Source organism: Sus scrofa, chromosome 13, assembly GCF_054392235.1.
Source record: "Sus scrofa isolate SSC_HxYL_T2T_F1_AM1 chromosome 13, Sscrofa_HxYL_maternal_Yorkshire_Landrace_v2.0, whole genome shotgun sequence".
NCBI classification, from domain to species: domain Eukaryota; kingdom Metazoa; phylum Chordata; class Mammalia; order Artiodactyla; family Suidae; genus Sus; species Sus scrofa.
In genome coordinates, this window is record NC_139395.1 from 149,497,228 (window position 1) to 149,525,114 (window position 27,887).

At 38.7% G+C, this 27,887-nt stretch overlaps 1 protein-coding gene across 5 annotated transcripts in view; it reads left to right on the forward strand.

The window, feature by feature from the left end:
* The window catches only part of OSBPL11 (oxysterol binding protein like 11), an 88,771-nt gene that overhangs the window by 23,102 nt on the left and 37,782 nt on the right, over positions 1 to 27,887 (forward strand). For all 5 annotated transcript variants that reach the window (XR_014824617.1, XR_014824618.1, XR_014824616.1 and 2 more), the window contains exons 3-8: positions 2,759 to 2,934; positions 3,810 to 3,889; positions 6,468 to 6,644; positions 14,913 to 15,114; positions 20,568 to 20,713; positions 27,661 to 27,801. Coding sequence is in view for 2 of the 5 variants with exons in the window: in XM_021070201.2 (XP_020925860.1) it covers positions 2,759 to 2,934; positions 3,810 to 3,889; positions 6,468 to 6,644; positions 14,913 to 15,114; positions 20,568 to 20,713; positions 27,661 to 27,801 (922 nt within the window). In the remaining 3 variants the exon portion in view is untranslated. The remainder of the gene's footprint in view (positions 1 to 2,758; positions 2,935 to 3,809; positions 3,890 to 6,467; positions 6,645 to 14,912; positions 15,115 to 20,567; positions 20,714 to 27,660; positions 27,802 to 27,887) is intronic.

The following is a 27,887-nucleotide window of genomic DNA, read 5'->3' on the forward strand; positions in this document are numbered from 1 at the left end:
GTTTGCAATGAATTGGGCTTATTGCTTAGAACAGCATGAAGAGATGTCTCTCTTTCCTTATTTCCTTCATTCGTTCCTTTCCTTTTTTCTTTTTTTTTTTTGTCCTTTTTTCTTGTTTGTTTCGTTTGTTCCTTTTGTTAACACTTTTATTGAGATATAGTGCCCCTTTGAAGCATACAACTCAAATGATTTTTAGTGTATTCAAGAGACTGCTTTCTTGATAGCAGACCCCTTCCAATTACTTACTTTTTTTTTTGGTCTTTTCTTTCGTCTTTTTAGGTCATCACCCATGGCATATGGAGGTTTGAAAGCTAGGGATCTAATCGGAGCTGTTGCTGCCAGCCTACGCCAGAGCCACGGCAATACCAGATCCGAGCTGTGTCTGCAACCTACACTGCAGCTCATGGCAACACCAGATCCTTAACCCACGGAGCAAGGCCAGGAATCGAACTTGCAACCTCATGGTTCCTAGTCAGATTGTTTCCATTGCGCCACGGCCACGACGGGAACTCTAATTACTTGATGAATTTTTTGTAATAGAGTCATGTCTTAGTCTTTTCAGGCTGCTGTAACAAAATGCCTCAGACTGGGTAGCTTATAAAGAGCAGAAATTTATGGAGTTCCCGTCATGGCTCAGTGGTTATCGAATCCGACTAGGAACCGTGAGGTTACTGGTTCGATCCCTGGCCTTGCTCAGTGGGTTGAGGATCTGGTGTGTCATGAACTGTGGTGCAGGTTGCAGACGAGGCTCGGATCTGGCATTGCTGTGGCTGTGGTGTAGGCTGGTGGCTGCAGCTCCAATTGGACTTCTAGCCTGGGAACCTCTATATGCTGTGGGAGCATCCCAAGAAATGGCAAAAAGACAAAACAAAACAAAACAAATTTATTCCTCACAGTCCTGGAGTTTGGAAGGCCACAATCATGATGCCAGCCTGGCCAAGTAGAGGTCCTCTTTTGGATTGCAGACTTCTCATTGTATTGTCACATGGCCGAAAAGGGGCAGGGGAGCTCTCTTGGGTCTCCTCTAAGGGCACTAATCCCATTCATGAAGGTGTTCCACCCTTGTGACCTGATTGCTTCCTAAAGGACCCATCTCTTACTATCATTATTTTAGGTGTTAAGATTACCACATAAGAATTATGGGAGGGGCACATTCAGATCATAGCAGATTACTAAGTACAGGTCACATGATTTAGAAATTTAAGATGATTTTAGTGGCTGTTTTTGTGTTAATGAATAATCCCTTCAAATCTTAGGGAAAATAATGTTAGTCCTTTTAAAAATAGGCAAAAATGTGAGGGGCAGTTCACTAAGCAGAACTACATATGGTCAATAAGCACATGAATGTTTAACTCCTCTAGTAAAGAATTGGAAGTTTAAAACAAAAATACTAAAATTACTTTTATCAAATGTAATTAGTGTAAGTGAACATAATTTTAAAAATCACGAATGTGCTAAAAGATGAATAAGAAAAACAATAGTCTTTTGCTTTTCCATCTCCCTTTTCAGGCAGCCGCTTCCAACTTTTTTTACTTGCTTCTCATCATTTCTTTTTCTTTCTCAGAATAAAAGGCTGATTCCATTCTCTCCCAGTTTGATATGGTTAAGCTGTTGCTTAAGACAATATCTTCTAGGCACTTGAACTGGATCAAATTGTCTACCTGGTTCTATTACAGAACACACTGACAGGTAGAATGCCAAATTGCCCTAAACCCAAACATTACTTTTTTGAAACAGAAACTTTTTAGTATTTTTTCTAAAGAAAAGAACTATTACACTACTTAAATTGGAATCTGAATTAATATATTTCCTAAAGTAGTTATCTAAAACCGAATCAGAACATCAAATTCTTTTCCAAAGTGTATCAGTATTTCATTATTTAGTTTCAAGTTCCTTATTGCTTCTGCATCTCCTGTTGCAGCTTTTTCATTTTTAAACAGGATGAGTAATCTTTAGTTGTGACCTATTTAATGAATGATACATTTACAAAATCTTTGTACTTTGGCATTATTCTTATTATTTATTCCACTGATTAAATCTTAAATCAGATTCATGTCTTACCTAGCATTTGTTAACCTCAGAGCTCAGGTTTTGATTTGTTTCCAATGAATTTTAAATAAAAATTCTCTCTACCATTTGTCTTTGGGCCACTTACCTTCCCTCCCTGTTAATGAATTCTGGGAGGAAATCTTCCTTTGAAGGAATACTGTATCTTTGTTTCCTTTTTTGCTTTATCTGGTATGCCACTTCCCTGTCAAATGTCTCTTTCTCAGCTCGCAGTTTCATGTCTTTTATGAAACACATTGAATTTTCAGTAACACTTACTGCCAGGAAATTCAGACTAGTAAGTTTCTAAGTACTTCTTGAAATACTTTTGAATTTTTTTTTCTTTTTTCTTTTTAGGGCCACACCCACAGCATATGAAGGTTCCCAGGCTAGGGACTGAATGGGAGCTACAGCCGCCGACCTTTGCCATAGCCACAGTAATGTGCGATCCAAGCTGTGTCCTCGACCTACACCACAGCTCACGGCAACGCTGGATCCCTGACTCACTGAGCGAGGCCAGGGATCAAACCTGGGATCAAACCTGCATCCTCAAGGATACTAATCAGATTCGTTTCTGCTGCGCCCCGAAGGGAACTCCTGAATTTTTTTTTTTTAATAGCTAAACATCCAAAGTTTATGATTAAAATTTGGTTTGCTTTAGTTTGACCAGGGGAAATATTTTAAAATTATGACTTTTTTTCAATCATTACAGGTTTTTTGTTTTAAACAATGAAGCTGGGCTGTTGGAGTACTTTGTGAATGAACAGTCTAGAAATCAGAAACCCAGAGGTACTTTGCAGCTTGCAGGAGCTGTAATCTCACCCAGTGATGAGGACTCTCACACCTTCACTGTAAATGCTGCCAGTGGGGAACAGTATAAACTCAGAGGTATGACTGAGATATGACAATATGAGAATTAATAGTATGATTTTCTTCTTCCCTTGAGAAGTTGGTGTACTTCCCTGCTTTCATTTAGGTTTTGGAAATAGAAACTGCTCTCATTGATGATACAGACACCATATTCTAAACCTTGGAATTGCTGTAAGGATTTATGTAATCTGTTTTAATTAATACTTTTTTTTTAAGTGGCACAGTGCTCGAATCTGTTTAAGATTGGGCCCTCTGAGAAATATGTGTAGGATAAATCCTGATTATTGAGAAATCTAAAAAGACAGACTTCTTAAAATTTTTTTAAAATGTCTTCCACAGAGTTATATTTTACCTCCTTTCCTGATTTAGTTGGTATGCTTTCTTTGTCATTTTTAGTGACTAATGTACATGATTGGGATTTATTAAAATGCTTATATTTATTAAATGAAGTATAACTTCTGTTTAGATAAGTTAAATTTATATAGTTTATGTTTTTATGTAATTAATACACATAATGTATAATGACAATCCTAACTGAGCATGCTGCTAGAGAGCTTAAAGAATGTTTTGAGTACACATCATATGGTTTATACAGGTTATTTCTTTAAAGAAGAGCATATTTTTATGAGAAAGTAAAGACATGTCAATCTTATATACCCACCTAGCTGTGTGTAATTTGTCCTCCATATGAAATATCCACATCCAGCTATGGTGTTACCTAATATGGTTGATACTTTGGCCTCTTTCCATCCTTCCTCTGGTCAGGGACATTTGCTCTAGGGAGAGAAGGACCAATCATTGATTTTCAAGGCTATATTCTTTATGCTGTAGACAATTCATTGTATTCTAAAAATAAATATAAATGTGAATAACTTGTATATACTTTTTATTAGCCACAGATGCTAAAGAGAGACAACACTGGGTTAGCCGACTTCAGATATGTACGCAACACCACACTGAAGCTATTGGCAAGGTATGTGGATTCATATATAATATTAATGTACAAAAATGAGGAAAGTTTTTTGGTGTGGGTTTTCTTTCTTTCTTTCTTTCTTTCTTTTTTTTTTTTTTGGTTGTAACGTGCAGCAGCTTGTTGTGGGATCTCAGTTCCCAGGCCAGGGATCGAACCCAGTGGTAAAAGCACTGAATCCTAATCACTAGACCACCAGGGAAATCCTAGGAAAGGTTTTTAACTTTACTGTTTTTGGAGTTCCTGGCGTGGCTCAGTGAGTTACAAACCCAGCTAGTATCCATGAGTATGTGAGTTTGATCCCTGGCCACACTCAGTGGGTGAAGGATCAGGCATTGCCATGAGCTGTGATGTAGGTTGCAGACGTGGCTCACATCCCGAGTTGCTGTGGCTGTGGTGTAGGCCAACAGCTGCAGCTCTGATTCGACCCCAGCCTGGCAACCTTTTTTTTTTTTTTTTTTTTTTTTTTTTTTTGCTTTTTAGGGCCACACCCATGGCATATGGAGGTTCCCAGGCTAAGGGTCCAGTCAGAGCTACAGCCTTTTGGCCTACACCATAGCCACAGCAACGCCAGATCTGAGCCATGTCTGCAACCTACACCACAGCTCATGGCAACACCAGATCCTTAACCCACTGAGCGAGGCCAGGGATCAAACCTGCAATCTCTTGGTTACTAGTCGGATTTGTTTCTGCTGTGCCACAACAGGAACTCCCAGCCTGGGAACTTCCATATGCCACAGGTGTGGCCCTAAAAAGCAAAAAATAAATAAATAAATAAAAAGATATTTTTTGGCTGTACTCATGACATGTAGAAGTTTTTGGGCTAGGGACTGAATCTGTGCCACAGCATTGACCTGAGCAATAGTGTTTTCAGAGTTCCCCTGTGTCATTGCATATATCATACTTTGTTCCTTTTTAAGGCCGAATAGTACTCCACTGTATGGATATACCACATTTTGTTTATCTGTTCATTAGTTGATGACCATTGGGATTGTTTACATTTTGTGGTTATTATTATTATTATTATTATTATTATTGTCTTTTTGTCTTGTCTTTTCAGGGCTGCACCTGTGGCATATAGAGGTTCCCAGGCTAGGGGTCTAATCGGAGCTGGAGCCACTGGCCTATGCCACAGCCACAGCAACACAGGATCCAAGCCATGTCTTCGACTTATACCACAGCTCATGGCAACGCTGGATCCTTAACCCACTGAGCAAGGCCAAAGATCGAACCTGTGTCTTCATGGTTGTTAGTTGGGTTCATTGAACACTGAGCCACGACGGGAACTCCCATTTTGTGGTTATTATGAGTAATACTGCTATGAACATTTGTGTTCAGGTTTTTGTGTGAATCCATGAATTCATTTCTCTAGGTTATCCCTGAGAGTGGAATTACTGAATTATACTGTTGAACTATTTGAGGAACTGCCAAATTGTTTTCAAAGCAGTCATACTATTTCACATTCTCACCAGCAGTACTTGAGGGTTCCAATTCTCCACATCTTCACCAGTACTTGTTAATGTCTTTTTTTTTTAGAATTATGGCCATCCTAATGGATGTAAAGTAGAATTTCATTGTGATTTTGATTTTATTTCTCTAATGGCTAATAATATTGAGTATCTTTTCATGTGCTTATGGATCATTTGTATATCTCCTTTGGAGTCTTTTATTGTTTTAAGATGAAAAGGAAGGTCTCAGTACTTAATCCTGAGGTTAGAAGTGTCTAAAAACAAATACATGGGCAGCATAGTTAAAGGATTCCATACCTCCATTTTTTTCTTCCTACTGTTTTTTCCCTATATCTCAATTTTTTAAAGTTGTGATTTAGTCTATACCTTAGTCTTCAGGAAATCCAGCATAAAAGCTTTATTCATATTGTAAGATTCTAATCATTGGTAGTGTACAGAAAGTGCTAGTTTGATCCCAAGATACTTGAATGTTACAGTAGAAAATTTATTATATTGAGTATTGTGATTATATTTTTTGCTTCAATCATGGTGTTTAAAGATCTAAAATGAGACATTTTTATTATTCTAATACATGTCTAATGTAGAAAAGAGTTCTTGGAGTTCCTGTCGTGGTTCGGTGGTTAACGAATCCGACTAGGAACCATGAGGTTGTGGGTTTGATCCCTGGCCTCACTCAGGGGGTTGAGGATCCGGCGTTGTTGTGAGCTGTGGTGTGGGTTGCAGACATGGTTCGGATCCCATGTTGCTGTGGCTCTGGCGTAGGCCTGTGACTACAGCTCTGATTAGACCCCAAGCCTGGGAACCTCCATATGCCTCAGGTGCAGCCCTAGAAAAAGCAAAAAAAAAAAAAGTTTTTGACAGCACAAACCTGTAATTAATTTTCTAAATAAATTACTAGTTTAATATAGGATGTATGAAATACTTAAAGCTTTGACAGTCTTAAATTTTATCATCTTCCGAAATGTTCTTGTAGTCAATTCTGAAGTTAATTTTATTTATATATTTATTTAATTTTACATTTGAAACTGTTCATGTGTAAGCCTCCAGTATAGATAGGTTGAGGGTTATCCTGAATTTTAAAAAGGGAGTAATTATTTTTGTTTGTCTAATAGAATAATCCTCCTCTGAAATCACGGAGCTTCTCACTTGCATCTAGTGGTAATTCTCCTATATCCCAGAGGAGACCAAGTCAAAATGCCATTTCCTTTTTTAATGTTGGACATTCCAAACTACAATCAGTGAGCAAAAGAGCTAACTTACCTCCAGACCATCTTGTGGAAGTCAGAGAAGTAAGTATGAATTGAAATCAAGTTAAAATACATAAGTAATCTTAGCTGCTTGGTTTTGGTTTTTAAATCCTGTTTGTGTCTTTTTGGGCCCTCAATGTTTAAGTCCTTAAGATTCCCTGATTCTTCAGGTGTCCTAAGTTTCCTTGAGTCTGTCAACTAGTTTCTATATACACTGTCATTTTTCAAAAGTCTTTATCTTTAGTACCTTAAGTAAAATCACAGACTCCTTTAATGTACAGTGTATGATCAAAAGGGTTATTAGACCTAATGGGAAGACTAAACAAATGACTATTTTTTAAAAAAACTGGTACATATAAATAGAGAATTTCAAACACACACAAAAATGGTATGGTTAAATCCTTGATATTGCCATATCTTACAATTTTCCTCATTTTTCATACTGAGTACCAAATAATTCTAGTTAATAAAGGATGCAGTTGTTAGGTTCTAAATAATCCAAGTGTGGTTCACTGAGTTAAATTTGATAGCGCTTATAGATCTCTATGTAGTGGATTGTGAAAATAATATTATAAATTCACACCCAGATGTTTTAAGGCAAGAGGCTGGGGAGACTGTTTCCTCTAACAAGTTATTTTGGGTTATATTTATAGATGAAGAAATTGAGATGTAAAGAGATGAAATAGCATACTTGAGATAAACAAGCATAGCTTTTGACATACTTTGTAGTCCTGCTATAAATAAGTGATCATTATAAACACCTTTTTTTCATCAAACAATACATTTTTAGGAGTTGTTGTCATGGCTCACTGACTAGCATCTATGATGAGGACACAGGTTTGATCCCTGGCCTCGCTTAGTGGGTTAAGGATCTGGCATTGCCATGAGCTGTGGTATAGGTTGCAGATACAGCTCTGATCCTCTGTTCCTGTGGCATAGGCCGGCAGCTACAGCTCCTACTCCATCCCTAGCCTGGGAGCCTCCATATGCCACAGGTGCAGCCCTAAAAAGCAAAAAAAAAAAAAAACAAAAAAAAACCGAACAAACCATTTTTAGTATTTGTGTTGATGGTATTCAGTCTGTCGATAAAGATCAGTGTTTGTGTCTTGGAGAAATTAAGGTACTGATATATTAATCTACAGTAAAGGAAAAGGAAATACTAAAAGTGGTTAAAGAAGTTCCCTCGTGGCACAGTGGGTTAAGGATCTGGCATTGCCACATCTGTGGTAGAGGCCACAACTGCAGTGTGAGTTCAGACTCTGGCCCAGGAACTTCCACGTGCCTCAGGTGTGGCCAGAAATAAATAACTAAAAGTTGTTAAGGTATAACATATATCTGCAACTCTATATAAAGGATCTACTGTAGAGCACAGGGAGCTCTACTCAGTCTTCTCTAATCACCTATATGGGCAAAGAATCTGAAAAAGAATGGCTATATGTGTATGTATAACTGAAACACTGCTGTATGCCTGAAGCTAATAAAACAGTAAATCAGCTATACTCCAATATAAAATTAAAAATTTTTAAAAAGTGGTTAAGATAACAAGGGATAGAATAAAGGAAAACATCTAGGGACAGGACTTGTATTATAGTGTGTTCCATAACCCTTAAAAGTTAGGCCACTATGAAATTTTTGGAACTCTTCAATCATGGCTAGTAATGGCAGTCTGAGGGTTCGTCAGAGATGCTGGTAATGTCCTATTTCCTGATCTGGGTGTTAGTTACATGGGTGTCTTTATTTGGTTTATGAAGATTCATCAAGGCTATATACTTGTGACGAATGTACTTTTCTATCTATAATATTATGTGTCAGTATACTTCAGTAAAAAGTTAAATACATTATAAAACAAAACAAAAAGAACATATATGTATGTGTTACTGGGTCATCTTGCTGTACAGTTACAAAATTGACAGAACACTGTAAACCAGCTATAATGGAAAAAATAAAAATCATTATAAAACGAAACAAAACAACAAGGAGTTCCCGTCGTTACTCAGTGGTTAACGAATCCGACTAGCAACCGGGAGGTTGCAGGTACGATCCCTGTCCTTGCTCAGTGGGTTAAGGATCTGGTGTTGTCGTGAGCTGTGGCGTAGGCCAGCAGCTACAGCTCCAATTAGACCCCTAGCCTGGGAATCTCCATATGCCACAGGAGCGGCCCCAGAAAAGGCAAAAAGACAAAACAAAAAAATACAAAACAACAAGTTAAATACAAGCAAAAAACATATAGTTGAAGTTGTCATGAATTATGATGCACATTTTCAGGGGAGAGCAACCTTTTTGTATTTGAGATTTTTAGCCATCTGTGGAGTTCTCTATTTGGCTAAGGATCTTTTATTACCTGATATATTGCAGCTATTGTCATATCTCCCCTTAGCTTCTCTTCTCCTGTGACCCCTTTAATCACCTATTCTTCTCTTTCCTGCTCTAATGGTTGTTTTGTTATTCTCACACCCAGGGTCATTTCTTAACAGTACCCACGCTATAATGTTCTGTGACTTTATATATACCTTTCATATCATTGTGATAGCCTGTTAATATTTAGCATGCGACTCTGACACTTTTACGTAGAGAGCATGTGTCCCCAAAGTTTCACAACTACCTCTTTAGGAAGGACAGGTATTTACTTACAGAACTAATTAATTTAATGGCAACCTTCTTGAATTATGTTTCTAGTAATTTTCCTAGGATTTGAGTGGTGACTCCTATTTGGCGATCTTTGTGCCAATGCCACATGCAAAAACAAAAATTAAGTTGAATGTCTATGTCTTCAATGTGTTGATTTTTTGCTTTTGAGAACTCAACAGGCAAACTATAAGATTATGACTCTATTAGGAACATTCTATATTCCAATGGAATAATTCTGTTTGTGAAAAAATAGTCCATTTGGAGTGTTTGTACCAATTATTTAAAATCATAATCTAGTCTCTAGAGGCATATTGTTCCCTAGCCTTGCTTATGATGCCATGGATTTAAGAATCTTGTTTCAGTTTTGTGGCTGGAATGTGTTTTATTGTGGGAGCTATAAATGCTTTATGAAAGCCAGGGTCCTTGGAAAGTTTCTGAGCCTTTTCCTAAGCAGTTTTTATTTAAGACAGTGACTGAAAAGATTTGTGTTAAGGTAAAACCAAAGCTAACAGTTTTCATAAGTTGAGAAAACTTTTTGAAAGCTTCTTATTTTGAATTTACAGAAAAGTTGCACAAGTATACAGGATATCTATGTACCCCTCACCCAACTTTACCCAGTGTTACCATCTTTTATCACATGATATCAAAACTAGGAAATATAGATACCATGGTTATTAGTCTTTGTTCAAATTTAAGTAGTTCTGGAGTTCCCCTTGTGGCTTAGCAGTAACAAACCCGACTAGTATCCATGAGGATGTGGGTTCTATCCCTGGCCCTGATCAGTTGGTTAAGGATCCAGCGTTGCTGTGAGCTGCAGTGTAGGCTGGCAGCTATAGCTCCGACTTGACCCCTAGCCTTGGAACTTCCATATGCTGTGGGTGTGGCCCTAAAAAGACAAAAAAGAAAGAGAGAGAAAGAAAAAAAGAGAGAAAAAAGTAAGTTTTAGGATCCTGTCCAGGATCATTTGGTTGCTATTATTACTTAGTCTCCTTTTATCTATAATTGTTCCTCAGTCTTTCTTTATCTTTCATAATCTTGACGCTTATGAAGATCCAGTTATTTTTGTTCAGTGCTTCCAAATTTGCATTTGTCTGATGTTTTCTTATTATTTGAAAGAGATTTTACATTTTTTGGAAAAAATAACCTGGAAAATATGTATCCTTAGTACCTTATATCAGGGAGCTCATGATGTCAGTACATCTAATGCCTGATGATGTTGGCCTTGATTGTTTGGTTACTGTAGCTTCTCCTGGATTTCTCCACTGTAAAGTTGCTGTCTTTCCCTTTGTAGTTAATAAATATCTTGGGGAGGTACTTTGACACTAACATGATCAGCCCAGTAAGGGAGATAGGCAATCAAAATATGAGTCATAAAATCATGATCCTAATCTGGTTTTCACACAAACTAGATGCCACTTAAGCGATATATACTCTCACCATATTTGCTATATTTAGCCACAAAATACAGTTTACGCAAGTTTTCAGCTTTCCTGACTTTCTTTCTTGAGGAGCTGATTTTATAATGTCAAGAACAGGGAGTTCCTGGGGAGTTCCCATTGTGGCTTATTAAGTTAAGAATCCGACTAGTATCCATGAGGATGCAAGTTCAATTCCTGGCCTAACTCAGTGGGCTGAAGGATCCGGCAAGCTGCAGTGTAGGTCGTGAATGTGACTTGGATCTGACGTTGCTGTGGCTGTGGCATAGGCTGGCAGCTGTGCTGTGATTTGACCCCTAGGCTGGGAACCTCCATATGCCACAAGTGTGGCCCTAAAAATACAAAAAACAAAACAAAACAACAGGGAGTTCCTGTTGCGGCAGTCACTAAAACAGCTTCACAGATAAATTCTATTTTATTCTGAATATATGATCAACTCAGAGTTCCCTGGTGGCTCAGTGGGTTAAGACTCTGATGTTGTTACTGCTATGGTTTGGATCACTGCTGTGGTGCGGGTTCCATCCCTGGCTGAGCATACCATGGGTGTCACCCAAAAAAGAGAAATGAATGGTCAATTCATTTGTTCGCTTTAGAAAGAACTATAACCAAATTTTAACATTTGCACTGTAATTACAATTTATTTAAAGTTTATTTTTTTTCTTGGGCCTCTTCACTTCTAATATCAGCATTAGCAAGTGGCTTTTTGGGCTATTTACACAAAATGTTTGGACCATTTCTCTCAAATGTTATTATTGTGTGATAGCTGATTATTTATGTTGTTAATATCCTGCTTGTGGTTTTTTCCTTTGTTGAACTTTTTTTTTTGGCCGCACCTGTGGCTATGAAAGTTCTGAGTCTAGGGATCGAACCTATGCTGCACTTGCAGCAACTCTGGATCTTTAACCCACTGCACCAGTCTGGAGCTTCCTCCTTTATTGAACTTTTATTGGCTTATACCATAGTATTAGAAAATTATACAAATTATAAGTGTACATCTTTCTTTTTATTCCTTTGTGCTTTCTGAATAGTGTAGTCTAGTGTACAGGTGTTTTTAATTAGAGTGTCCAATTTTTATTATTAAATTTTATGGCTGCGCCCATGGCTTATGGAAGTTCCCAGGCCAGGGATTGAAACCAAGCCACAGCTGCGGCAATGCTGTCTCCTTTAACCCACTGTGCTAGGCCAGGGATTGAACCCACACCTCTTCAGGTATCTGAGCTGCTGCAGTTACATTCTTAACCCATGGCACTGTGGTAGGAGCTCCATAAATGTCCAGTTTTTCAAATGTTTTTCTTGTGGTGAGAATAAGACATTGCATTCTCTAAGTTCAAGAAAGCAAAAAACAAACTTGTTTGTCTCTGGTTTGAAGCCCTTAGCAGGTAACACAGAGCCTGTTTAACCAGCTTGATTCAGTCATTTACAGCCCTGTTTTAGCATGGTTAATTCTGAATGTTAGACAGTCCTGAAAGGCCATACTTCCTCTGCTCCATTACTTTTGTACTTCGCCCCCAAGTGCATTAAATTAACTCTCATTTGTTCAGAAAGGACAGTTCTCTCTTGTAATAAATTCAGCATTGTTTCAGAATAATAATCTTGAATGGTAATTTTTTCCCTCAGCAGTACTAGCACTTATTATGACTTGTTTAAGAAATCTGACAAGTATTGGAGTTCCCGCCGTGGTGCAGTGGTTAACGAATCCAGCTAGGAACCATGAGGTTGCTGGTCTGATCCCTGGCCATACTTAGTGGGTTAAGGATCCGGCGTTGCTGTGAGCTATGGTGTAGGTTGCAGACGCAGCTCGGATCCCACGTTGCTGTGGCTGTGGCATAGGCTGGTGGCTACAGCTCTGATTCGACCCCTAGCCTGGGAACTTCCATATGCCGTGGGAGTGGCCCTAGAAAAGGCAAAAAGAAAAAAAAAGAAAGAAATCCGACAAGTATAAAAGTTTGTATCTTAACATTACTAGAAGCAGAGGGAAAGAAGCAATTATATTTAGGACCTCTAGACCAGTGAGAGATACAAGGGAGGCATAATATAAGCTTCCCATTTCTAATTATATACCAAGAAATTCTTGTAAAATGAAAAGATAGGGTAAGTATGTAATTTGTTCTTCAAACTGGAACATGGTTAGACATAATTATAGCAGGACTGAAGCATAAACTAGAACTGTCTCTAGAAATCTGGGACTTATGCCTCAACTAGTTACAGAATTTTGTCTGTAATTTTTTATCTAGCTTCCTTCTCTCTTTAGTTAATCATGGAGGTTTTTTTCATTAGACCAGAGGTAAACCTAGTGGATCCTGTTTGGCCCCCTTCCTTTGGTCTCCATCCTGTTGTTAATTAACCTTCTACGCATGTATCCATGTATAAGAGAACTGACATATAAGTGTGCATCTTGATGTAATTTCTATGTACGGCCTCCTAGATTAAAAAATTAAATATTACCAGCACTCTAGAAGACCCTATCATCCCTGTCCATCATTGTATCCTCCTCGCTACCCTGACTTCTAATACTATAGATTTATTTGCCTATTTTCAATTATTGAGAGTTGGTCCTGACATTTATATACAAAAATATTTATACACACACAGTCCCAACTTACAGTATTTGATTTATGATTTTTTGACTTTATGATGTGTAAGTGATACGAATTTAGTAGAAACTTTTCCCTAAATTTTGATTTTGATCTTTGCTTGGGCTAGTGATGCAAGGTACAGTATTCTCACCTGATACTAGACAGTGAGCCACAGCTCTCAGTCAGCCACGTGATCGTGAGGGCAAACAACTGAAAGAGTTTAACCATCCTGTGCCCATAGAACCATTCTTTTTTCACTTTCAGCACAGTAGTCAATAAATTACATGGGAGACTGAACACTTTATTATAAAAGAGGCTTGGAGTTCCCGTCGTGGCGCAGTGGTTAACGAATCCGACTAGGAACCATGAGGTTGCGGGTTCGGTCCCTGCCCTTGCTTGGTGGGTTAACGATCCGGCGTTGCCGTGAGCTGTGGTGTAGGTTGCAGACGCGGCTCGGATCCCGCGTTGCTGTGGCTCTGGTGTAGGCCGGTGGCTACAGCTCCGATTCAACCCCTAGCCTGGGAACCTCCATATGCCGCGGGAGCGGCCCAAGAAATAGCAACAACAACAACAACAACAAAAGACAAAAAAAAAGACAAAAAAGACAAAAAAAAATAAAATAAAAGAGGCTTTATGTTGGATGATTTTGCCCACTGTAGGCTAATGTAAAACTTCCAGCACCATTTAAGGCAGGCTGTGCTAAGCTTTAATGTTCAGTGGGTTATGTGTATGTATTTTTGACTTAGGATATTTTCAGTTTACAATGGGTTTATAGGGGTGTAACTCCATTGTAAATTGAGGAAGATGTATAAAGATGCCTTTATAGATCTTCACTTTATTTTGAACAACTCTGCTTTCTGGTAAGGGTGGATGATCCAGTACTATGACATGTTTTCAGGGGCTATTTCATGTATGACACTTGATTTGCTTAGCAGAATCATTTTGCATTTCATTTCCCTCTGATAAACTGTATTAATAATTGTCTGAAACAGAACCCCTGAAAGCTATAGAGTTTCTGTGTAAATTAAAATAATGTCCAAAGGATTGGCAGTCTGAGAACCTTCTGCTCACAATTGAAAGTAATTAAGCATAATAAATTGTTGTCATTTTAAATAATTAGGTTGCCCATTATCATTGTTATTCTTTTGACTTAGGAAATATACATAGGCCTCCTAACCAAAAAGTGTGTTGAATTCTTTTAACCTGTAAAGGTTACATCCAGTATTTGCTCCAAAATCAACGTAATGGGACCAGAAAGTTAGATTAGGAAAGTCTTTTCACTGTAGGTTCAAGTTGAGCCTGTCCAGAGGTGCTCTCAAGAAAGTGGCTGAGAGCCCAGACTGGCAGTTAATCTTACTTTGGAGTGAAACATCTAATGCTGCTATTAAAGATGATCTGGAATGCTCTTTCTGGTGATTATATAAATTTATACTGTTAAGGAAAGAAGACAAGTCTTTTGATCTTTGTTGCCACTAAAAAAACAGTGCAGCTATCAAAGGTAACCGTCTTTTGCTCAGTTGAGAAGTACTATTAAATGCTTATTAATTGAGAATAGCTAAACAAATTTAAAATAGATTTCTAAGCCTAATAATATCCTAAAAAATGGCAAGTGTGTGTATACATGTTATACAGAAATTATGAGTGGCACACAGAACTGTTGTTTTCTTTAGATGATGTCTCATGCTGAAGGACAACAAAGAGACTTAATTAGAAGAATTGAATGCCTTCCTGCTTCTGGCCATCTTAGTTCCTTGGACCAGGATCTCTTAATGCTCAAGGCTACTTCCATGGCAACTATGAACTGCTTAAATGACTGCTTCCATATTCTCCAGTTGCAGCATGCATCACACCAGAAGGGCTCATTGCCTTCAGGTAAGTTATTGCTTAAAGGTAGGGCTTAACATTGCAGGCCAAAATGTGGAAAGGACTAACTGCATTCTTTGTAATTCTACTCCAGAAACTCTTAATTAAGACGAAACAGAATGAGTAGAAAACCAACAAGCCTCTTGGTTTTTAATTGTCACACTAATGTTATACAAAGTCTTTTTTACTGTGTTCTTTTTCAAATCTAAAACCAATTTAGTCCTCATATAATATATGTATTTTTGTTTTTTAGGGCCGCATCCATGGCATATCGAGGTTCCCAGGCTAGGGGTTGAATCGGAGCTGCAGCTGCCAATTCGAGAGCACACAGCAACTCGGGATCCATGCTTTGTCTGCAACCAACACCACAGCTCACGGCAACAGATCCTTAACCCACTGAGCGAGGCCAGGGATCAAACCTGCATCCTCATGGATCCTGGTCAGGTTCATTAACTGCTGAGCCACGAAGGGAACTCAATATAATTAAATATCTAAACCTCAAATTCAACATGTCAGAAACTGTACTCAAAACTTATATCCTACGTATTTTTCTTAAAGTTGAAGACATCATTATCTCTCCAGTTGATCAAAGTAGAAACATTGGAATTGTTCCTTGAATTTTAGTTTAATCCACTATTCATTATTTCTGTACTGAGATCTATATATTAAAGTCTAATAGTTCCTACTGCAGCACAGTGCATTAAGGATCTGATATTGTCTCTGTGGCAGCTCAGGTCGCTGCTGAGGTACAGGTTTGATCCTTAGCTTGGTGCAGTGGGTTAAGAATCCCGTGTAGGTTGCAGCTGCAGCTCAGATTTGATCCCTGGCCCAGAAACTCCCATGTAACACGCGTGCAACCAAAAAAAATAAATAAGTGAAGTCTCTTAGTCACCTTTCAGTTAGAAAAATAATGTGTACATCTAGTTTTTGAGAGCACCTATTTGGTGAAATCAATTTACTGGGGAAAAGAATGTTATAGCATGGGATAACAATGAATTTTTACATTAAATGAGATGAATAAACTCATAATTTTTTAAATTGAGACACACTTGACATATATTATTATATGAGTTTAAGATGAACAACTTGTGGAGTTCCCTTCATGGCTCAGCAGTTAACAAACCTGACTAGGATCCATGAGGATGTGGGTTTGATCCCTGGCCTCACTTAGTGGGTTAAGGATCTGGTGATGACGTGAGCTGTGGTGGAGATGGCAGACGGCTTGGATCTGGCGTTGCTGTGGCTGTGGCATAGGCCAGCAGCTGTAGCTCCAATTTGACCCCTAGCCTGGGCACCTCCATATGCCGTGAGTGCCGCCCTTCAGAGCAAAAAAAAAAAAAAAAAAAAAAAAAAAAAAAAAAAAAAAAGATGTACAGCTTGTTCATTTGATACATTTATATATTGTGATACAGTTACCACCAAAGTGTTAGCTAATACCTTAATCACATCACATAATTGTCTTTTATTTTTTTGTAGTGAGAACATTTAAGATCTAGTCTCTTAGCAGTTTTGAAATATTTAATACAGTATTGTTGACTATATTCACTATGCTGTACATCTCCAGGATTTATTCATCTCCTAGTTTCAAGTTGTATTCCTTAACAACATCTCAATAATTCCCCCCATTCCCATCTCATTGTATTAATAGTAGTAACTTAGTTATTTTCCAGCACTCATTGTTCTTAGTTATTTCCAGCACTCATTGTTTTCTTATCCAACTAACTCCCCTTGCTTCTGAAAGAAAGATATTTAAAAAATATATTGAGACTTTGCTCAGGAAAAAGTTTACCATAGATCTTTATGGATGTGGTATAAATCCCATCCTCACATGTGCCTAAATTCAATATTTCAAGCTAACAATAACAGGCTAATAGTGACAGTTGTAGACATAGGTCAGAGCAGTATTACAGCAGCTAATAAGTTATATATGTTCCCCTTAAGGAAGTCATACAAATAGTTACATGTAAATAGTTAATTATAATATGTAAAGTACCACTTATGATGGGAACAAAGTCCTGTGGGAGAATATGTGAATGGACTAATACTTTTGCTAGAAAAAATTCTGAGAGTTCCCGTCGTGGCGCAGTGGTTAACGAATCCGACTAGGAACCATGAGGTTGCGGGTTCGGTCCCTGCCCTTGCTCAGTGGGTTAAGGATCTGGCATTGCTGTGAGCTGTGGTGTGGGTTGCAGATGCGGCTCGGATCCCGAGTTGCTGTGGCTGTGGTGTAGGCCGGTGGCTATAGCTCCAATTAGACCCCTACCCTGGGAACTTCCATATGCCAAGGGAGAGGCCCAAGAAATGGCGGGGGGAAAAAAAGTTCTGGGAAAGGCACAGAAAAACTAAGAAAACCAAGTAGCTTAGGGGTGGGAGGTAGGGAGAGGGCATTTCAAGAGATAGAAAAGCCTAAATTGTGAGTTATGAACGTGGACTGGTACCTCAGTGGAATTCTAAGTAGTCCAGTATAAGTTTCCTCCTATTATACAGAAGCACACACTCATTCTAACAAAATTTAGAAACTGCCATATAATTGAAGAAATATGTTATTCTCCCAAGCAGAAATAGCCCCTGTTAGTATATTAGTGTACTCCCCACCACATTTTTCTTTTTTTCTTCTTAGGTTTTGTTGTATCTCGTTGTTTGAAGGTACATGTTTGTAAATTGATAAGCAACAAGGATCTGTTGTATAGCACTGAGAATTATAGCCATTATAATAATTTTCAATGTGGTATAATCTATAAAAATATAGTCACTATGCTCTATACCTGAAACTAATATATTGTAAATCAGTATAGCATTAAAAAATAAATACTTGATTAATGAAATACTATGTCATTTTAAAAATTCTTAGAATTTCATTTGTGTAGTTTAATAGACTTTTTTGGGGGGGGGGCGTGGCCACCCCTGCAGCATGCAGAAGTTCTGAGGCCAGGGATTGAATCTGTGCCACAGCAGTGACAATACCATATCCTAAACCTGCTGAGCCACCAGGGAACTACAGTAGTATTTATTTATTTATTTGTTTGTTTATTTATTTATTTTTAAGACCTCACCTATGGCATATGGAAATTCCCAGGCTAGGGGTTGAAAATTGGAACTGCAGCTGCTGGCCTACACCACAGCCACAGTGACTCCAGATCCAAGCCACATCTGCTGCCTTTGCCACAGCTTGTAGCAATGCTGGATCCTTAACCCACTGAGTCAGACCAAGGATTGAACCCTTATCCTCATGGATACTAGTTGGGTTCTTAACCCAGTGAGCCACAACAGGAAATTCCTTGCAGATGCTGATATTAAAAAATTTACATTCATTAACATCTGAGCTGCATCTGCAACCTGTGCCACAGCTTTGGGCAATGCTGGATCCTTAACCCACTGAGTGAAGCTGGGTCTTGAACCCACATCCTCATGGACACTGCGTTAGGTCCTTAAGCCACGATGGGAACTTCCCATAGTCTTATTTGTTTATTTATTTGTTAAGCAGCACCTGCAGCATGTGGAAGTTCCCGGGCCAGGAATTGAATCTCCACCACAACAGTGACCTGAGCCACTGCAGTGACAATACCAGATCCTTAACCCACTGCACCACAAAGGAACTCCAATCTTATTTTTAAATGATTGCTTCATGATTAATGAAGTATGCACAATATAGCTTATGGGGGTTTTTTTTGTTTGTTTGTTTGTTTGTTTGTTTTTTTAGGGCTGTACTCAAAGCATATGGAAGTTTCCAGGCTAGGGGTGAAATTGAGCTATAGATGCTAACCTACACCACAGCCACTGCAACTTGGGCTCTGAGCTGTGTCTGCTACCTACACCACAGCTCACGACAACGCTGGATCCTTAAGCCACTGAGTGAGGCCAAGGTTCAAACCCGCATCCTCATGGATCCTAGTTGGGTTTGTTACTGCTGAGCCACAATGGGAACCCCTACCCTTTATTTTTTAATTAAAAAAGTGAGGCACATTGGGAATTGCCTAGTAGCCTAATGGGTTAAGCATCTGGCATTGTCGCTGCTGTTGTTCGGGTCACTGTTGTGGCTTGGGTTTGATCCCTGGCCCAGGAACTTTTGTATGCTGCAGGTGTGGCCAAAAAAAAAAAAAAAAAAAAAAGTCCCATGAGGTAAGTTATACAAAGGCACAGCAGTAATCATTGATTTAGAAGGATCGTAAGACCAAATGATTGGTTTGATAAAGAGTTTTCTTGTGGTTTCCAGCCAGTTGAATGATCTCTTAAAACAACTCTCTTACAATTTGTGTGTGTGTGTGCATTTTATTTCCGCAAGTAAAGAAATCTAGGTATTGATATTTCATTTCAAGGTAAGAACAAAGTGATTTCATTTCTTTGGAATTTTGAAGCAGGTCTCATAAACTTATCCTGGGCATTCTGCCAATTATGTACCCCTCCAGTGCCAGGTGAGACTGTACTGAGTGGCACTTTGTAATTTACTCCTCTGCTGAAGTCTGGGACTTTGTTATAGACTGAGTAAATTCCATACTCCTTTTAGTTTCTGCTCTAGTAGCCTGAACATCCCTTAATGTGGCTCTCTATAACCAAGCTTCTGTGAAACCTAGATCAGCCTCTGAAATCAAATGGAACATTTTCCATTATTGATTAGGCACAGAATCCACTTTGGTAAACTAGTTGAGGGTAATAAGAGACATTTGAGTCATTAATTGAGAAGATGACAGGTCTCTAAATGTGACCATTGTCTTTCACTAGGTCAGCTATTATTTATTCAGTATAAGAGCCTTTCAGTTTAGAAGCTACGGAGCTTTTCTGTTTGACTGGGGGGGAAAAATGGACATGTAGTTGGCAATTCTTAAATTAGATCAAGGGGGTTATCTTAATTGCTTAGAAAATTGCTACCAAGAATAAAGTCTAATCACAAATTGAAACAAATTACTATTTTACAGTCCCAGGCTCCTCCTCTAATTGTGATTCCCGCCCCCCACTTTTGTTTTTGGCTGCAACTGCAGTGTGGAAGTTCTCAGGCCAGGGATCAAACCTTCCCTGCAGAGGCGACCTGCACCATAGCTGCAGCAATGTCAAATCCTTAACCCACTGTGCCACAAGGGAACTTCCAGTTGTGACTCCCTTAAGACTATCTGCGTACTTCTTAGCACCTGAGGGACAAGGCTTGTGCAGAAAGGGCAGCAAACCAGGCCATAAGATGAAAATACACTGTATGATTCTGGATTTGCCTACAAGTGAGTTCAGTCCTATTCAGGGTTGATTCATTTAAATGGTATCTGATTTCAAGTTGCCAGTTGCTCTGTTGTAAAATACCCAATCATGATGCTCATGCTAATGAGATACAAGTGGCTGTCTTGCAGAGTGTCTTAACAGGTTGAATTGCTTTTATTCTGGTAGGCTCAAAAGAAAATTGTTTAATAAAATCCACATCTGCTGAACTTTCCAGATTATGAGCAAATTTCAGCAAAAGTTTTCTCTTACTTCATCAGGAACGACAATCGAGTGGTTAGAACCAAAGATACCTTTATCAAACCACTATAAAAATGAAGCTGACCAGCCCTTCGCAGCTGAGCAGAGTAAGCCAGTGGCAGTCCCAGAAGAGCAGTGTGTTGCAGAATCTGGACTGTTAACAAGGGTAAGGTAATGTGAAATTATGGTATTGGTACAAAAATTAGGAATTACTGAAAAGCATCAGTTTTCTTTTACTGTCAGGATATGCAAGTCATCTTAAGAGAGCGTATTGTAGACTGTTGTTCTACTTTAAACTGCATTGGCTATGGAAGGGGTCTGTTGTATAAAACTTGTGCATATTGTTTTCCAGATTAAATTTTATGCCCTTTTTAGTTTTGGTTTACTTTTCCTTTCTGTAAATGTGTTTAAAAATTGAAATTTGCATGTTTTTCTTTTTCTGAAAAATACTTTTTTAACAGAAGATTATTTACATGATATTTCCTTCTTACATTTCTTAATTTAACATTGTTTACTTGTTGTTTACTATTAAGTTTACTATTCAGTTTTTTTTATAGTAAGCACTTTACCAAACCAGTTTTTAAAATGTATTTCTACTTAAAATAACACACAATCTTAGAGTTTAGTATTTTTATAAAGTATTCATTCCACTTTTCTCAGAAGCTAAAGAATATTTTCTTCTATTCATAGTTCTACCATTGTAACAAATCGTACTGGTTTTTGCCTTCTGAGTTCATATCTCTTATTTTTATGGTTGTCATAATTAGATAGATAATTTTTTTTTTTTTTTTTGTCTTTTTGCTATTTCTTGGGCCGCTCCTGCGGCATATGGAGGTTCCCAGGCTAGGGGTCTAATCGGAGCTGTGGCCGCCAGCCTACGGCCAGAGCCACAGCAACGCAGGATCTGAGCCGCGTCTGCAACCTACACCACAGCTCATGGCAACGCCGGATCCTTAACCCACTGAGCAAGGGCAGGGACCGAACCCGCAACCTCATGGTTCCTAGTCGGATTCGTTAACCACTGCGCCACGACGGGAACTCCAGATAATTTTGTTTTAAGCTCTTTTTACTTGCTATTCTCATAAGTATTTTTCTGTGTTATTCTGGCCTATATAATTAAAGTTTTTAAAGGTTGAAGTGAGCTATTGAATGTCTAGGTTATTTTTTATTCCTTTAAATAACGCTATATCATTTTGGCTACTAGTTTTTTTCCTCCCCATTATTTGTATTATTTTAGGTTATATTCCCCAGTAGAATTACTGAGTGATGCACAGGAGTTCACAGTGTGGCTCAGTGGGTTAAGAACCTGACTTAGGGTCCATGAGGATGCAGGTTTGATCCCTAACCTTGCTCACTGGGTTGAGTATCAGGTGTTGCTGCAAGCTGTGCTGTAATGTGGCTCCCATCCAGTATTGCTGTGGCTGTGGTCTAGACTGCAGCTGTAGCTCTGATTTTACCCTTAACCTTGGAATTTCCATATGCTGCAGGTGTGGCCATAAAATGGAAAAGAAGAGAGAATGAGTGAAAGAGTAATGTACAATTTGTTGGGTTTTTGTAATAGCAAATTGCTTCTTAAAAGAAGCGTATTGACACAAGGACCTCCATAGCTAGCAAAAGTTATTGACTCAATGAGACAGGCAATGGCAGTAGGGTGGGTGGTGGAAAAGAAAGAAAAAGTATGAAATCCTTTTTTTTTTTTATTATAGCCTTTGATTAGTTCATTTGTGGAGTTAAGCAGTTAGTAAATATTTATTAATGTATCTAGTATATGACAAGTGCAGTGCTAAGAATTAGAGGAGGGGTTTCCTCTGTAGTGTGGCAGGTTAAGGATCCAGCATTGCTGCAGCTGTGGTGTAGATCACAGTTGTGGCTCAGGTTTTGATCGCTGGCTTGAGAACTTTCATGTGCTGCAGATGCAACCAAAAAAGGAAAGGGAAAAAAAAAAGAATTAGAGGAGGCACAAAAATAGAAGACAGTTCTTTCACCGAAGAGACTTGTAATTGATTTAGAGTTACAACACATACTGAAACAGTGAGATGATAATTTGAAGCAGTATTTTTTTCCATCTTAACTGATATTGCTTAGGCTCTTGGGTTGTGGACCTTCAGGGAAAGATACTAAGTAGAATGGATGAGGAGTGGATGGAGAGAAAGTGGAATTGAATTTGAGCTTTGAAAGAAGACAAGATGTGAAGAGAATAGTAGTAAAGGAGGAAGTTCCCATCATGTCTCAGTGGTTAATGAACACCACTAGCATCCACAAGGATGGGGGTTCCATCCCTGGCCTTGCTCAGTGGGTTAAGGATCTGGCATTGCCATGAGCCATGGTGTAGGTCGAAGACGTGGCTCAGATCCCACGTTGCTGTGGCTGTGGTGTATACAGGCCAGTGGCTTCAGCTCCGATTGGACCCTTAGCCTGGGAACCTCCATATGCCGTGGGTGCGGCCCTAATAAGACAAAAGACCAGAAACAAATTTTTTTTTTCAATAGTAGTAAAGGAATCTCAAGATAGAGGAGTTACACAGGCAGGGATACTTACAGCACATATACTGATTGTGGAGAAGGCTTACCTGATGGTTTTGGAACCAGGTCTCATCCTTTACTAACATGTGGACCAATTGATTAACCATGCTTAGCTTTTTTGTCTGTATAGCAGGGGTAATATCTTATGAAGATAAAATAAATTTAACAGAGCACCTAGTTTGTGGAAAATGATTCCAGGGTTGTTGGATTTTACAAATCCAGATGACCATTCATGTCAAATTCTACGTGGAATGATAATCCCTGGAGCACTGCTCCGTAGAATACAGTATAAACCGTGCTCCCAAGGAACATAAAACTCATGCAGATGAATTTAGGTGGTTTTTTTGTTTGTTTGTTTCTCCTTTGGCCACCCCAAAGCATATGGAGTTCCCAGGCCAGAGATCAGATCTGAGCTATAATTTCCACCCACGGCACAACTGCAGCAATAGCAGATCCTTTAACCCACTGTGCCGGGCCAAGGGGCCGAACCTGCATCCCAGAGCTCCAAAAACACCACTGATCCTGTTGCACCACTGTGGGAACTCTAAAAGAATTTAGCTTTAGTGTGATAGATAATGAGATTAATAGATAATGTGAGCATGGGGAGGGATGTGATATATTTAAAATGATTGATATATGACATGACTTGGAATTAAAATGTGGATAGAAGGAAGTAGAAATGAAGACAAATGAGTAGGTAGTGTGCATTTCAAATGAATAATAAGTTGAAGTTATTATTGATTGGCTGTAAGGTTGGATCAAAGATGACTCAGGTTTTTGAACCTAATGATTGAAAGTGCCATGCCATTCAGAGAGCTATCAAAATTAGGAAGAAAGAACTTTTTGAGAGAAAAGCTTTAGTATGGTTTATGAACATGTTGAATTTTATGTGAGAAGAGGATATATACGGTTGTTAATGCATATGAAGAGCAATCGGAAGTGATGAATCCAGAGCTTTGTAGAGAGATCAGGACTAGAGATATAACTTACAAGTGAAGAATTTTAAACTATAGGTCATATACTCTAACATTTTCATTCTTCTGAGATTACAGAACATGTTGGAGGTCAAGATAGAGGCATATATTAGAGATGGGGCACAAAGGTTGGGAGGAGAGTATTGTTGAATTTTCAGATCTTTCAAAATGGTGAATAGACCAAGTATCTGACCTAGTGCAAGTAGAAAAAAATGAATGCAAAGTTTTTTTTTTAATTACAAAAGATATTAGACTCCATTCAAACATATCGCAATACATCTGAGTTTTTTGAAAATTTCACATCTGCCTTCTTTGGAATATGAATGTTAATGTAAGCTGGAAACATTTATTACAGTAGTGGAGCTTTTGCTATCAGGTGATAGAGGAGATAACCCCATTGAAGCTAGAATGAAACCCATAGTTCTTTAGTGTCCAAATCAGAAATCAGGAGGAAAAAAATAGGGTTATTATGAGTTTTGTAGAATATTAGGGTTTCTCTTTGCCATGCAATCTCTAAGTAGTAGGAATTCCCACAAACTCAACAGCTCTTGCCACTGTATTTGCTGGGTTTGTAAGAATTTTACTTGTTTATTACCATTTTGAATTTTGATCATGTTTTAACCATAAGCTTTCCTTTAAGAAAGGCCTGATGGTCTCAAAGAAGAGGCATTTCAGAAAGAAAAGATTCTTCCACTTACATAATGCTTTAGAATCAGTATTTAATTATGAATAGAATTCCTCTTTTTTTCCTACTCTATTAAGCAGTTTGACTATTTTTATAAAAATAATAAAACTATATTTTTTTAAATAGTTTTTCTACCAGACTATGGTTTATCTCTTTAGTTTATGTTATTTTCATTAGAGGAAACTATAGAGTAAACTTTGCGTTATGTGATAATGTTAAAAGCTTTATTTGCATTATTAATCTGTGTCCTAGGTTCTGACCTCAAATGAAATAGTACCTTTTAGAAGGTTCGAGAACATTATTTAATCAAGACCTGCTAGATTTTTTCCTCAACATTTATCAAATGAAAAATTATTGTATTTGGGGAGGATGATTAGTTTTTCCTCGTTATAATGAGTAAACATTCACCAGTATATTTAAACTATATTGTACAACTGATTTAGGGTAGATAACAGGAAATACTGATAGACAGACCTATTAGCCATTGACAAGGGGAATTGAGAAACTTGCCTTTGGGATCTCTCCTTAAGGTCATAAATGAAGAAATAATTCTGATATACACAAACAGTTGTGTTTAGTCTCTGAAGAAATGAAGTAGACCCTTAACTGACTTATCAAAATTTGAGCTGATAAAGATTTCCTTGGTAAAAGAAAGAGGAAAGAGGAAACAAAGGCAAAGGAATGACTAGAAACCCATTGATGAAAACCTATGATTTATTGTTTAAATAGAAATAAATAAGAAGTTAAGTCTCTCTTAGCCAATTATTTGGAGCCAAGACCCTATGGAAATGAGAGTAAACATTTTTGGGGAGTTCCCGTCATGGTGCAGTAGTTAACGAATCCGACTAGGAACCATGAGGTTGTAGGTTCGATCCCTGCCCTTGCTGAGTGGGTTAACGATCTGGCGATCTGGCAGTGCCGTGAGCTGTGGTGTAGGTTGCAGACATGGCTCGGATCCTGCGTTGCTATGGCTCTGGCGTAGGCCGGCAGCTACAGCTCCAATTCAACCCCTATCCTGGGAACGTCCATATGCCGTGGGAGCGGCCCAAGAAATGGCAAAAAGACCGGAAAAAAAAAAAAAAAGTTAAAAACTTGCTGGGAGATTAAGTGAATTTAAAAAAAAACAGAAAACAAAAAACATTTTGGGTTTTCAGATTTTTTTTTTTCTTTCCTTTTTAGGGTTACACCCACAGCATATGGAAGTTCGTGGGCTGGGGATTGAATCAGAGCTTCAGCTGCAGCTGCCGGCCTACACCACAGCCACAGCAACACTGGATCCAAGCCACATATGCAGCCTACGCTGACCTATGCCACAGCTTTTGGCAACATCAGATCCTTAACCCGTTGAACAAGGGCCGGGATCAAACCCGAATCCTCATTTATACTAGTCAGGTTCTTAACCTGCCTGAGGAACAGGAACTCCCTCAAGTTGTTTTATTGATTTATCGAAGAACTGTGCAAAGAACTTTTTCTGGCATTAAGAATGCATGAGCAGAGTTCCCGTCGTGGTGCAGTGGTTAATGAATCCGACTAGGAACCATGAGGTTGCAGGTTCAATCCCTGGCCTTGCTCAGTGGGTTAACGATCCAGCGTTGCCATGAGCCATGGTGTAGGTCGCAGACGTTGCTCGGATCCCGCGTTGCTGCTGCTCTGGCATAGGCCAGTGGCTACAGCTCTGATTCGACCTTAGCCTGGGAACCTCCATATGCCACGGGAGTGGCTCTAGAAAAGGCAAAAAGACAAAAAAAAAAAAAAAGAATGCACGAGCAGCTACAGGGTTTCCATACCTGCACCTATAATTCTCTTCGACCCAAAGTTTCTTCCTAACAACTCCAAGGATGAATGAATATCTAACTATGCATTATAGAAGTTAGACTTGACACATAAAGTCACTTTAAAATTTTACTTTTATGGTTTCAGCTTAAAAATGGGGCAAATAACAGGTTAAGGATCTAGCATTGTGCCTCAGGTCCCTGCTGTGATGCAGGTTTAATCACTGCCCTGGAACTTCTGCATGTCCCAGGTGTGTGCCCCCCCCCGCAAAATAGGACAAATACTTAATTCTCAAAATATCTTGAACTTAAATTATAGGTATGGTTCCCAGGCAGGTGGTCAGAGTTTGCAAAGGCTAATTTTCAGGTGAGAAAATCCTGTTTTAGGGCTGCACCTGCAGCATTTGAAAGTTCCCAGGTTAGGGGTCCAATTGGAGCTGTAGCTGTGGGCTCCAAGCCTCATCTGTGACCTACATCACAGCTCACAGCAACGCCAGATCCTTAACCCACTGAGCAAAGCCAGGGATTGAACCTGCATCCTCATGGATACTAGTCGGGATCATTTCCATTGAGCCACGACAGGAACTCCAAAGTATATGTATATTTTTTATTTTTATTTATTTATTTATTTGTCTTTATTTATTTATTTATTTACTTTTGTCTTTTTTGCCATTTCTTGGGCCGCTCCTGAGGCTTATGGAGGTTCCCAGGCTGGGGATTGAATCAGAGCTGTAGCCACCAGCCTACACCAGAGCCACAGCAACTTGGGATCTGAGCCGCATCTGCGACCTACACCACAGCTCATGGCAATGCCAGATCCTTAACCCACTGAGCAAGGGCAGGGATCGAACCCACAACCTCAGGTTCCTAGTCGGATTTGTTAACCACTGAGCCACAATGGGAACTCCGAAAGTATATTTATTTTATATGTGATATATATGGCAGAACCACAATATGCTCAATGTCAGTGATAATGAATTGATAGAAATCTATTCCATGGCTAATTGATAGAACTTATGTTTTCAGAAAGATTTTTTTCTTGTTCTTAGATTCATTTAGGCCCAATGTACATGTTTTTTTTGCTAATACTTATCCTTTTATTCTTAATGGATATTAACAAGCACTTGTAACAATAGGCTTTTGCTTTGTTTTGCATCAAGGAACCTGAAGAAATAAATGCAGATGATGAGGTGGAGGATACTTGCGACAACAAGGAGGACGACCTGGGAGCTGTGGAGGAGCAACGCAGTGTTATCCTACATCTCTTGTCACAGCTCAAGCTGGGCATGGATTTAACAAGAGTAAGTAATGGGATAAACGGTCTGGAGATCATTAGGTCAGGACTATATAATTGTTAATGCTTGCACAGCTTTTTTAATCTTTATGA